General features: G+C 40.5%; 3 protein-coding genes and 2 non-coding genes across 5 annotated transcripts; 2 read left to right on the top strand and 3 right to left on the bottom strand.

Annotated features, from left to right (window-relative positions):
• Positions 1–200: 200 nt before the first annotated feature.
• On the bottom strand, positions 201–1406 carry LOC126802327 (F-box protein SKIP23-like). Its single transcript, XM_050529943.1, has 2 exons — positions 751–1406; positions 201–552 (listed from the first exon to the last, which is right to left on the bottom strand). The coding sequence occupies exons 1-2, from the start codon at positions 1404–1406 to the stop codon at positions 201–203; spliced, it is 1008 nt and encodes a 335-aa protein (XP_050385900.1).
• Positions 1407–3484: 2078 nt separating this feature from the next.
• TRNAG-GCC (transfer RNA glycine (anticodon GCC)) lies at positions 3485–3555 on the top strand. The gene has a single exon. It is a non-coding gene; the product is annotated as a tRNA-Gly (tRNA).
• Positions 3556–5454: 1899 nt separating this feature from the next.
• On the top strand, positions 5455–5525 carry TRNAG-GCC (transfer RNA glycine (anticodon GCC)). The gene has a single exon. It is a non-coding gene; the product is annotated as a tRNA-Gly (tRNA).
• A 96-nt stretch (positions 5526–5621) lies between these two features.
• On the bottom strand, positions 5622–7992 carry LOC126794376 (violaxanthin de-epoxidase, chloroplastic). Its single transcript, XM_050521083.1, has 2 exons — positions 7720–7992; positions 5622–7273 (listed from the first exon to the last, which is right to left on the bottom strand). The coding sequence occupies exons 1-2, from the start codon at positions 7729–7731 to the stop codon at positions 5951–5953; spliced, it is 1335 nt and encodes a 444-aa protein (XP_050377040.1). The 5' UTR covers positions 7732–7992; the 3' UTR covers positions 5622–5950.
• Positions 7993–9385: 1393 nt separating this feature from the next.
• Positions 9386–12672, bottom strand: LOC126791285 (protein SLOW GREEN 1, chloroplastic). The gene is made up of 4 exons (XM_050517721.1): positions 11992–12672; positions 11085–11231; positions 10831–10911; positions 9386–10108 (listed from the first exon to the last, which is right to left on the bottom strand). Exons 1-4 carry the CDS (start codon positions 12640–12642, stop codon positions 9923–9925), a joined length of 1065 nt encoding a protein of 354 aa, XP_050373678.1. The 5' UTR covers positions 12643–12672; the 3' UTR covers positions 9386–9922.
• Positions 12673–13110: the final 438 nt, after the last annotated feature.

Below are 13110 nucleotides of genomic sequence, written 5' to 3'. Positions count from 1 at the left end.
ATTTAGATCCTAAGAAAATAAAGAACTAAATGTTCTTCGTTATGTGCGGTAGTGTCATTGTTTTCTTCTAAAAATATGAGTACTGTATATGACGATAAAAAAATTATAAAAGTAATCTCAAAACAGACTGAAACAATGTAGTAATATCAGAACAAGGACTCGAAATTGAGAATGACTGGCTTAGCTTCTGGTAGATTAGGTCAACTTGGGGGTGGCATTAATATATTAGCACCGGGTGGGTAATCTTCTAAGCGCAGCCCCCTTCCATTTTCTAAGTTGAACACTCCAATTCCACTACAGATTTCATGACAACCCCATTTTTCATACTCATAACAGAAGTAAATGCTACTCCCTGGGCATCCAGGGAAGTCTCGAGTTGAAACTGAGAAGCAGCAGTCCTCCCCCACAAACAATATTCGATCATTCAAATTTGAAGCTTTCATCGCAACCCAGTGTTTCCTAATTGGATCCAACTTATAAACCTTGAACTTAACTTCAGTCTTGAGCATATAGTCTATACAACAACCTCTTCCCACAAATGCACACCCATTTCTGTGAACCCAAAGCAGCTCCCCAAACGATAACACACAAAAAATTGGTCTTCATCTTCCTCTCCCTCTTCCTCTTTTTCTTCTTCCTCATCTTCTTCTTTTTCTTGCCACAACCAGATGACAGTACTGGAGACGCAATCTCTGTCCGGCATAGAACTTCCACACCTGGATTCAGTTCTGGAAGAACGTTCTTCCATACCTGGAGACAGCATAGAACTTCCCTTGGTAGAAAATAGCATCATCAACAGGTTCATCATCGTACTTCACCAGATTCACCGCACGGAGATTTGCAGTAGAAAAGGTTCCATGGCATAGTATTCCATCCCTCAGCGTCATGACTGCATCTAGATTCAAGGATACAGAAATCAACTTATAAAGCTCTTTACCACCATACCGTCCTAAGAAATAATGCACTGTCAGTTCAGATATGCCACAGTCCAAAAAGCTCATGCTCTTTGGCCGGAATGTGGGTAATGGCCACCGTGATGATGGAGGAAGTATTGCCGGAATCAACTTTGGTTTTGGTAATTCCTCTGGGTGTGGGAACTCTCTGTACAATCTAATCAACCAACCCCTCTTCCTTTCCCCAGCACCATCTGCCGGAGGAGGAGGTACAACATGATAGACTACGGTCTCCTTGATTTCATAAAATCTAGACGGCGATTCAGGCCACAAGCAATAGGAGGGTAATCCAATAGCTAGTGCAGGCTTGCATGGAGGAATAGAAGACCGCCATGATTGACAGACGGCACGAAATTGCTTGACATGGATTTCGTTCTTAAGATCAAGGTGCTTCAGAATGATCTCGGTCAATTCATCTGGGATATGTCTCTCTGCCATCATTGTAGGCTCCATCGATTCATCTGTTGCAGGCAGCAGGCGCAAGAAAAACAAAACCCTAAATACCTAAACCTAATTGTTAGCAAACCTCGCACGGCTCCTAAGTGATAAAAGAAAGAAGAACTCATTTTACATACAGTATGAGATAATCCCGATCGATTACGGTAGGGAATGTTCTAGAAACCAAGAGCGCAGGGGCGCCCCCCTAGATGCATACATCACATCACGTCATCATTATGACAAATGCTCTTATCAAAGAGGAACTGTAATCCATTGAAATACCATCTAGAGATAGGACTCACTGCAAATGTAATCAATGTTACTTATGATAAATAAATAATAAAGTTATTTTGTTTTTTGAAAAAGTACGACTAGATGTCGCATGACATCGATGCACTGCATAAGCCAAAACAGTATAAGTTTTGTGACAGTAACCGTAACCAACCATGGGTTCGCTCTATAAGGTGTGCAAAGAAATCAAGAGTCATCCTAACGACTTCGAGAGGTTCTCTTGAGACGTTAGCAATCGAACTCTCCAATCCAAGAAAAGATACGGAGCCTAAACCTGCCAAACCCAACTACTAGGGTCCCAGATCTTAACCCAATGATGAATGGGCAGTATCACCCAAGCCCCACTCGAGCCCACAGTGGACCAAGTCCACCGGGGAGCACCAAGGATTCCTCTCGGCACTCGACCAGAAACTGGAGCAACAACCATCTCACTGACGACCGCCATCTTCTCCCTGGAACGACACCCCAGCTGCCGCCCAAAGCTCCTTGACGCCTCCAAGAAGCTCCGGACCGGAACTAAGCTCCACCTAATTCGGTCAACTAACCCAATCGAATCATAATGGCAGAACACCATCCTGGTCTAGATCTGACACCCCATACCACAACGTACAACCAAATCTCTTCCCAACCACCAATCAACCACTGTGAAACGCTGCCAACAACGACCCATATCCCATATCCGAGTCCAAGACCACCAAACTGGCCTACCATCAAACTCGAGTGTCGACGCCGCCCCCCAAAGTGACGCATCCCCGTCGAGCCACCTCACCTCACCAAGACGAGGGAAGACCGAAGGGTGATGGGTGCGACAACCAGGAGGTTGAAAGAAAGGGGTGCTCGGGGCTAGAAGACTCGCTAGGCAGGGAAGACAGGCAACACTGACATGTACTACCAAAAGTGGACAACATAACCCTAGAGTTAGCCGTATTCCAAATAATAAAGTTGTTACTCATGCATTGTGAAAAGAATATGTAGTTTCCACTTATGAACTAAAAGTAATCTCAAAAGTCAAAACACAAACTGGAATTAACATCAATATATGTGCGTTAGTTACTAGAGGAGAGTAGCTAGTTGCCGTTCATAATTTCATTGCCAAGTGCCAAATGAAGGGCCATGGAGCCAGCATATATAATTAGCGAATGCACTTTCTATAAGACAACCAGTTCATTCCTTTGGTCGATCTCACTTTTGATAGCGGTATGTGGGAGAAATTTCAAGTGCAGACTCTGTATCTTACGTAAGGTACTGATTCGCCAATTCCGGCGAGGACAGGTTGCAACGGCGGGGCGGACCATGATAGCCGCACTCCCCATCTCTCGGCAGTCCCGTCTGTGCCGGCATGAGGTTTATTTGCGACCTATGGCGGCCGAAATCGCGAAATCGCCAGAATCTGCCCAAAAACTTGATTTTTACATATTCCGGCCGCCGTGGGTTGCAGATAGACCTCCGGCCAGCACAGACGGGATCACCAAGAAATTGGTAGTGCAGTTGTGCTGGTTTGTCGCACTGTTACGGCCTGCCATCGCCGGAATCAGAACGTACGCACATGAAGAGCCCTGGCAGTATGTGTGATCATATGACATTCATGAGTAACACACCAATTAGTAAGCTATTTCGTTTCATATATGCATGCAAGCCCCAGTAATGTCGACAACTCGACATAGACAGTAGGCAGATAACAAAAGAAGTATTGAGTAGCTATATTAAATTATTAAGCTCATTTCCAAAAAAAAATTTATTAAGCTAAAGTACTATGCTCAAACAGGGTTAATTATGTCTTTATTAACCAATTCAACCAACAAGCACCAGTGGTCTAGTGGTAGAATAGTACCCTGCCACGGTACAGACCCGGGTTCGATTCCCGGCTGGTGCATTGTTAGTTTTTGTCACCTTGTTTTGTTGAAATCAAAATTTCTTCTCTTTTTGCTCTAAAGAATACAGACACAGTTTTGCATTATATTCATAAAATCGATTTACATTTCTATGAACAAATCTTGATCCAGCAGGGACTTCAATAATCTTCTATCATCAAGTTCATGTCCAAGAAAGCATGCAAGAACACCAAAAGTCTATGAGGAAGCTTCATTTGCAAGTCAATGCATGGACAATGGTATTTGATGCATGAAGTTCAAACCTCTGCCAAACCCGACATAGATTTTTGATGATTAGTTGGCTTGTATCACAGAATGCAAACGTGAACCCTCTGGAATCCCCAACGGTGGATTTGCACATGAAGAATTGTTAACTGTAAACAACTCCCACTCGATCTTCTATTCCACAATCATCCAAAGCGACACTACTCTACTCCTATGCGCGCGCATCATTCGGGTATGCTCCTGCATCTGGACTAACAAGAACAACGCCAGTATAAGAGCAACTCGTGCAGCACCAACCCCAACTATGATCATCGGCTACAGCCACGAACGTCCAGAACTCATTTGACACAACCCCGGCCGGCCATTTTCCAAGACACTGAACTGGAATGTCCCCGGGATTTTGCTTCTTTCCACAAGATACTTCCGCTTCCTCCAAATTAACCATCTTCCCCTCCAGTGTTTTCACTTGAAAAACTGGCTCACAAATCACAATGCAATAAAATAAGGTGGTACTGCATGGCAAGGGAATTGATAATATGCTGGATTTTGCGAAACGTACGCAACTCCTTTTAAACTTCCCAACCAACCAACAAAAAGATCTTCAGCAGTTTCATGGCACAAGTCCGTCCCTCGAAATATAACCATGGGTGGCACATAAGCTAGGTTTGTCAGGGATCTTTGCATCCAATGCAAGACAATTGTGCTCCTGCAACACATTGAGTAAACGCTTCTAAAATTGGACTCTCATAAGAAGCAAGGAAGCTCTTTCCTACTTGCTTGCCAATTTACCATCAAGATTGACATAAAGTCAGGTAACATATTCAATGCCAAATTAAGTATCAGACTTTGGGACTTCAATATCCATTACCATTGACAAAACACACGTACACCTCTTACAGCACTAGCTAATTAAAATGTACATATATGGTTATCTAGGTCCGGCCAGGATATATCCAGCCAATTCACGGGCCAGTGATGTTAATTGATTGCTTTGGAGTGGACCTTGTTGAGCTCTTAACTAAACAAACTCCATGTAATTTCTTGACACAATCTGAGGAATGAAGAAACCTAGCTAGCATCTCATTAATTCCATGGAGTCCATGGAAGAAAATAGTCTGTGATATTATTGAAGATTATGGTGGGAAGAAAGAGATCATGCATGGCAGTTGCTAATGAGTTAAGAAATGGTTATCTATTATTTGATTTTATGTAACAAAAATAAGGTTCTAAAGCATCATTTTTGCTGGATATATGGAGTTATTGAGCTGCATTTGGTGATACGAAAAGTCGAGGTGCAAACAAAATGGGTCAAATTGGTAACCCCGATCAAACAACTGAATTAAATAATTCTACAAATCGATCCAGACATAAAGCTAAATATTCTCTACCTCGTAAAAGTTAAATTGTTGCTGGTTTGGATTCTGACAATGGAGTGCACTTCATAGACAACCATGCGTCCATGCCTCCACAACTGATGCCTCCTTGCTTGATGACTCGGGTTAAAGTCCTACATTTAGGAATTAGCATCTGATATGTACTTTGCATTGTTTCTCGGTTTTTTGACCCCTATTTGTAATGCTAAGATTGTTGAACTCCACATTGCTATTTGTGGTATCACAAAGGTTTGCAAAAGTTAAACATGAATATCCGCTTTCAGCAAAGCGCAATATCAACCAGCACCAGTGGTCTAGTGGTAGAATAGTACCCTGCCACGGTACAGACCCGGGTTCGATTCCCGGCTGGTGCAATGATGTTCTTTTGTTTCTGTTTTCTTGGATTTCTTTTCTTTTTTTCTCTAAAGAATACACTCGAAAAACACAGCTTTGCATTGCATTGACAAATACATTTATATTCATTTCCATGAACTGATCCTATCTAGTCCAAGTACCAGTAGCATACATGCAAATAATTTTCGATTTACAGTAGTTTTACACTGAAGCATCTATTGAGCTCCTTTTACTTTCTATGGCAAGTGTCAAGTCAGCTCAAAATCAATAGTGATGCATATGCTATGATCTAGCAGGGACTTCAATAAGCTTCTTTCATCAAGTTATTTTCCTGGTGCAAAAGGCAAGAACACCAAAATACCTCACCAACATAGTTTTCCTAGTCCCTTGAGGATGCATCTTTAACAAGTCAATGACTCGTCCAATGGGATTTGATACATGAAGTTCATACCTCTGCCATACCAGAAATAGATTTTTGATCATTAGCTTTTATCACAGAATGCAAACGTGAACCATCAGGAATCCCCAACGGTGGATTTGCACAGGAAGAATTGTTAACTGTAAACAGCTCCCACTCTTTTATTCCACAGTTATCCAAAGCGGAAACTAATCTATTCCTATGCACATCATTTGGGTATGCTCCATCTGGACTAACAAGAACAGCGCCAGTATAAGATTGTCCAGCAACTCGTGCAGCACCACAGTAGTAAAACAAACCCCAACTAAGATCATCAGCTACATCCACAATTGTCCAGGACTCATTTGAAACAACCCCATTGTCCAAGACACTAAATTGGAATGTTCCTGGGACTTTATTCCTTTTCACACGATACTTCCGCCTTCTCCAAACCATTTTCCCCTCCAGTGTTTCCACCTGAAAAACCGGTTCATACCAAAATGAACCTTTTGCCTTGCCCCTGTAAAATAGTTGGTACTGGCAAGGGAATTGATCATACGCTGGGTTCTGCCCTGCCACGACACGCCAACTCCAATCCAAACTTCCCAACCAACCAACAAAAAGATCTTCAGCAGTTTCGTGGCACAACTCTTTTCCTCTAAATTTAAGCATGGGAGGCACATAAGGTTTGTCAGGGATCTTTGCATCCAACCCAAGGCAATTGTGCTTCTGCAACACACACAATGAAAACGCTTCTAAAACTGGACTCTCATACGAAGCAATGCACCTGTAGTTACACACTTGATCTACCGGACTGCATTCATTCAAGCATTGAAGAGCTTTCCTACAATTGGAATCCAGAAGACAGTTTAATATCTGAGGTCCACAGTTTTTCACCATGCAACTCAGAGTAGAAAGACCCTTCGATCTTAGGTTCTGCAGACTTGGTACCGGCCTTATATAACCATTGATTATAATCAACAAACAAAACCTTATATCATCAGAATTATGCCGCTCCCACGCCTGTGACACGGTCTGTACCACTTCTATTGATTCACTGCTTTCCTTTGATCTGCTAGTGTCAAAAAATTTGCCAAATATACTTCCTTTGGCTTCACTGTAAATATAAGATCCCCCCAACTTATTTTGCAAATCGGGAGATGAGTCAAAACAGATTATGTTTTCAACATCCCCACTATTAGTTCGAATCCACCTGACAGATTCCTGCTTCGTAACAGCAACAATCACCAATATATCCGCACGTTGTAATTCCATCAGAAAACTCACCGCATTTTGATCATTAGATTGGCAGATATCATCCGTAAACACAAGCATCTCATAATCTTCATCAACCCATTTCAGTCGTTTCACCTGTGAAAACACAATGCCTCAGTCAAATTGATGCCAAAAGCTTAAGCCTTTCATAGAACTATTAACCAAGCACTAACCGCTACAGCTCTAAAACCTTAAGTTAAACTCACTAACATCAAAATGGAGGTCCTTTTCAGTCCTATAAAAAAGAAAAAATGCAATACAGAAAGGCACAAGCTATACTAAACTCTAACCGAACCTACAACCCAAAATGAGGCAGGTACCTCCTCAAAACCTCAAACATCAAATGATCAAAATATTGTTCAGTAAAAATTGCAAGACTCAATGCAACTGCCAAACCTCACATTACACTATTCAACTCCATTAACATGTAATTACCTCTATAACCACAGTAACAGCAAACACTACTACTTCACTTACAACTGATACTCGTTAAAGCACAAGTCTTTCACTTAAAGTTCGAAACTTTATTGTGTTTCACTCACAGTATGAAGCATGACGTCTTCCCAAGGCGTACCCTTTAAAGGGCTGACGCTGCCTTTCCCAACAAGGGCCACTATCCTCACCGGCTTCGACTCTACTTGCGTCACCGGCTCCGTCGCAGCACCCGCCTTAGCGGCTAATATGGTTGTTGGGATAGAACGACTAGTTTTGCCAGCGGAAAATGAGGAATGAGGTGCTCCATGAGGTCGAAGAAAAGCGGCAGCGACACGGCGGTTCGATGAAAACGAGGTTGTGGGTTTGTGGAGTAGTGGAGCTTCGAGAGCCATGAGGGAGATGGAGACTCACAGTTTCAAGGGGAAGGAAGAGGAATATAGATAATGGAAAAAGAAGGGGACAGAGAGAAGAGTTGTCTGTGTGACACATGCCCACAATGTTATCTTGTTTTTTTGGTTAATATAATATAATGTTATCTTGTTAAATATACCAGTAACAAGTTATACAAACAAGTTTGGTATTCTGTTGTTAAATCCTCACACTATTATGAGTCGTCTATGAGACTCTACAGGCTAAATGAGTCTAAATTAGTTCTTTTTTTTCTAGGCTAAATTATTCTTATGCTACATTGATTGTACTAGTAGTTTTATGTTTTCATTTTGGAGAAAATGTAGTTTTGAGATCAGCAATCCTCATGTACTGTCTGTTTTTTACCCAAATTTGATTGCTTTTCTGAAACCCCATCAAAAAAATTTGAACTTTTTTGCTCCACATGTGTCAATCTATGCATTTGTTCCGACTTGTATGTGGTTTTTGCAATCAAAACAACAGAAATCGACTCAGAAGGAGGGAGAAGATGGATGAAGTGATGCAAATTGAGAACCAAAAGTACGTATGGGAAAGGCTGTAAGATTTAGCAGTAGCAAAGACAAGTGGAGTACCAAAGTCGTTCCTGTGGATACAATGACACATTGAGTAGCAGTGTAGCACTAGTGGAAACATCAGCGTGGTCTTGAAGGCTATAGCTAGGAAAGGCCCTTATATATGACTTGGAAAATTCTAGTATACATTGAATGGTACTTCGTTTTTCTTTGAAATAGGTATCTGGTTACTGTCTAAGAAGTCCTAAAAGGATTTGAATAATTCAGTACTCACCCTCAAGTCTCAACTTTAGCAATCCTCTTGCGGCCGCGCTTAGCTTCAGAGTTCAGACCAACAATGTGTAACCAGATGCTTCGCCAACCCCCTATTGAATGTTGGTCTTTCAGTATGAAGGGCTTTGTTGAAGTCATTGGTTTGCATTCCTGAGCTCGGATTCATCTCTTTCAAATATGACAAAGTTTCTATTTATCAACATACTTGGTGTTTCAAGTCGATTATTCGAAGCATAGCATATGCAGAAAGTTTCGAGTCCATTATTAGCTAAGCATATGCAAATTTCCTTGATCTTACTGTTGTAATTCCCATCACCCAACACAAAACTCACTCAACCCCTTCCAACATGAAAAGTCAGCAATTCTCACTAGATAAAGATCGAAGTTCAATCATTTTGGGTTACAAATTAAGATGTAGACATGCAAAGTTCGACTTTAACACCAACTGAAATCATCAGTTAGCAATTCTTTTTAAAAAAGATAAATTCATCAGCTAGCAGCTTCTAATGTACAGCTACTTTTGTAACATGTACTGCTTTGAAAGATACTGTATAATGTATTTCACTAAACAAGACCTCCTAGCTGGTATTATTTGTTCACTATAAAAATACGCTACAGAACTATAATTGGGAACTTGCATACTAATGTTACTTTTCAAGGAAACATGGAATTCAGATAAGATAATTTAACAGGAGAAATCTTACCACTTCTGCACTGTCAGATGATCTGGAAGACCCTAGTTTTAAGTGCATAACACAATAAGTTTCAAACGACAGCAGATACTGATAAAAGTAAATTGTAAACCTCACTTATATTTCACAAGAGGAGCTAGTCCAGTAAAAAACAAGGGAGAAGCATGACGTACGCAAGAACGCCCATCTTGAATCCAATCGATAGAAACTGAATCCAGCTCTGTTTTTGAAACCCATAGAGTTTGTATATTATTTCCATGACAGATGCCAATTGGTTGACTTTGCCCTTGAAATTGCATATTTACCGCCTGTCTTCAGCGGCATTTCCTCTACAACTATATGTTCCCAAACCCATCAGTCTAACTTGTAACCTGTAATTTTATTCAGAGCGAAAAAGCCTATCTTTACTTCTGGATTGAAAACTCAGCATCAAACTCCTTCTGAAGCTGTTCCCCAGGTTTCATTTTGGCTGCCAACACAACATCATCAAGAAATCCCCTTTGAGAAACTTCTTCGGGCACAAGAGCCCTATATATTTCAAACTGTTCTCCGGCTTCCTTCTTTTGATCCAGTAGACTGTAAATAATTCCCTGCCATATATTTCCAATATGATTATTAATTGGTTCCAATTTATAAGCTCTGTGCCTACTTTATAACTATAGTCAGTGGTACTATATATTTACACCTTTTCTTATACGAACTTGAACGGAGAATGAAATTATTCCGGTTTCACTTGATGATTATTGTTACCCAGCATATCCACCATCAATATAAAAAGTATGTGAAGATTCAACAAGCAACACATGGCATTTTTGCAAAGACCAGTACAAAAAAAAAATTCAGCTTTGAGTCTTTGTCTGTCAAGCGTTAAACAAAGCATGTCTTGCGACTCTTGCCTCTGCATATAACTTCAGTGTTTTTACAGTTTTACTAATATCTTTTATTTCTGATATGCAGAAAGCCAAGCCTACTTTGATAACCTGGCACAGGACTTGGACCTCTTGCCAACCCCTACAGTCTTTGGTAGTCAAGAAACTAAAGTTGATTTCTTGTGTATTAAAGAATATTAGGATGAGGTGTAAACTTTTGGGTTTTATTTTCAAAACAATACTCACATTTGGGACTCTCGAACTACAAAGACCAATGCACAGGCAATCAATTAGGGAAGTTAGGAACACAGTATCAAACACGTATCTGTACCTTTTACCACTGTTATAAGGACCTTAAGTTGTTAGAATGTTACCAGTTTAATTATCTAAGAAAAGACAAACACAAACTAACAACAGCAATTGATAATTGTGAGACAACTAACCTGGCAAAGATAAGGTCGAAAATCTCGGGGATCCTCATTCACAAGATCTTGAAATAAATTCAAGCCTTCTTCCAATTGTCCCTATAAGGCATAAATTCGGAGAGTCAGCAAAACTGACAACACATTAGTTATATTAATTTTCAATAACCATACTGGTATAAGCTTATCATTTTAACCACATGGAATCATATACTGACAAAGCAGTTCTGGTTTCAGATAGATATTACATGTGAGGTTGCGACTGATGAGCCTACCTTTACAACGTGCATCTGTGCGATCAGAATTCTAATATTTCTCTCCTCTATCACTCTTTTTTCCCGCTGCGCAATCTTTAAAGCCTTGTCAAGCATCACAAAAACAGCTGGACCTTCACGCTTTTTGTGCATAACCAAAGCTAGACCCTGATAAGAGGTCATATATAGTGTCAACTGTCAAGTATATCTCTATCAAAGACACGTTTCTTTCAACACAAGAGGTGTCAATATACTGTATGTAAAACCTTGCATACTGTTATATCAATATACAACTGACAAATTACTGAACTAGGATTCACTAAACTGGCCAATATTCTGCCCAGAAATGGTCATCGTGTCATGAACAAATAGCACCCTATGCAATGCAGTCGAGGTTGGATCCATCAAGCTTGATTCATTGACTAGGGGCTTTGGCTACTGATATTTAGCATTTTAAGCAGTCGGTTGATTTCTGTATAGATAACTGATCAGTGATCTACATATACCTATTAAAATAGCAGTGCTGCCACTGAACGCGAGGACTTCGAAGCCACCCATAAACACTGGACACATGCATGGCACATTTAATCCTCAAACACTGCAAAGTTTTTACTTGCATCAAGACTATGAGACAGACTCAGCAAGGCAGAAATGCCCGTACAAGACAGGCTAACATCATTCCTACATAGAGCTTAGTTTACAGACAATGTGACAAGTATAATGCATAGAAACCACATTTTAGACTCTGGTACTCATCCATATCAATCAATGTCAATGTTTCAGGTTGCCAAGGCAATATAAATCTCCATATATCTACTATCTAATCCTAAGTATCAGACAACAAAATTCAAGCATATAAATAACGTCTAGTAATCGAAATTCACAACAAAAAGATATCTTTAAAAGCGAAAATCCCAGAAAAACATACATGCAGAGCTCTAAGCAAAAGTGGCCTCTCCTCCAAAATCTCCTGAAACAACTTCTTAGCAGTACCCAATTCCCCCATAATCTCTTGACAAAGAGCCAGCAACAGCCTCCACTCCACTTCATCCGGTTCAACACTAATCAACTTCTCGACATACTTTACAGCCTCCTTTGTCTCCCCTCTCCTCATTTTCCCATACACAACCACCTTCAAAGCCTCCACATTTCTTGGGTCCTCCTCCAGAATCCTCTCATACATTTCTTCCTCCTCACTCTTCCCTTTCTGGGTCTCTCTCTTCTCCTCCAAAGTCTCACTGGAACTGCTTGTTTGAGCTGGCAGTGCCACAGCTGCTCTGACATTGAAACACCCAACAAACAAAACTGTACCAACAACCAAACCCACTATTTTCTCCACCAAAATTGTTGGTAAAAGTTTGTGGGGTTTTAGAGCAGAGCAGACATTGGAGAGTTTTGGGGAGAGTTTAAGGGGGTTTGAGTGAGAAGACATGAATTTGAGTAGGGGAAAAGGTGGGTCCTTTATATGTTGGGGATTGAGGAATTGGGGTTTGAGTGAATTGAAGCAGAGATTGTGGGTAGTAATTTGGGTGATGGGTGTTTTGGGTTGAAGAAGAGAGAAACTACTCAAGGAACCCATTTGCCTTGTCCTCTTCTCGCTCTTCTCAAAGCTCAAGAACAAGAGGCTCCTTTGTATCAATTATTTTTACCTCTATCCAGTCTTATAGTAAATTTATATTTCTTACTTGGGTTAAATTTGCTAATAGGGTTTTAGGGTTTTACTTTGTCACCACTCTGACCAAAAAGACTGTATCTTTGTAAGTTTTACCTAAAGAAAGAAAGTTACTGGTGGTATCTACCATCGCTGAATCAAAGCCTTCATTATTCGAGTCGGAACCTCATCGATTTGTCTATGAGAATACGATTTGTTGCTTTTTTCCGACAACTAAGAACAAACAATACAACAAGATAAATACACGAGAAATACTGATTGTCAGTGTGATTGAAATGAACCGTTGGGAATGCAAATATGCAATTAAAATTAAACACGAGACAAATGTGACAAAGAAGAATGAGCTAGATTCACAAGCTTGTCCTTTGCAACTGG

The sequence above is a fragment of the Argentina anserina genome, chromosome 1 (assembly GCF_933775445.1).
Source record: "Argentina anserina chromosome 1, drPotAnse1.1, whole genome shotgun sequence".
Classification (NCBI taxonomy): domain Eukaryota; kingdom Viridiplantae; phylum Streptophyta; class Magnoliopsida; order Rosales; family Rosaceae; genus Argentina; species Argentina anserina.
This window is presented reverse-complemented; position numbering and strand designations above follow the sequence as displayed.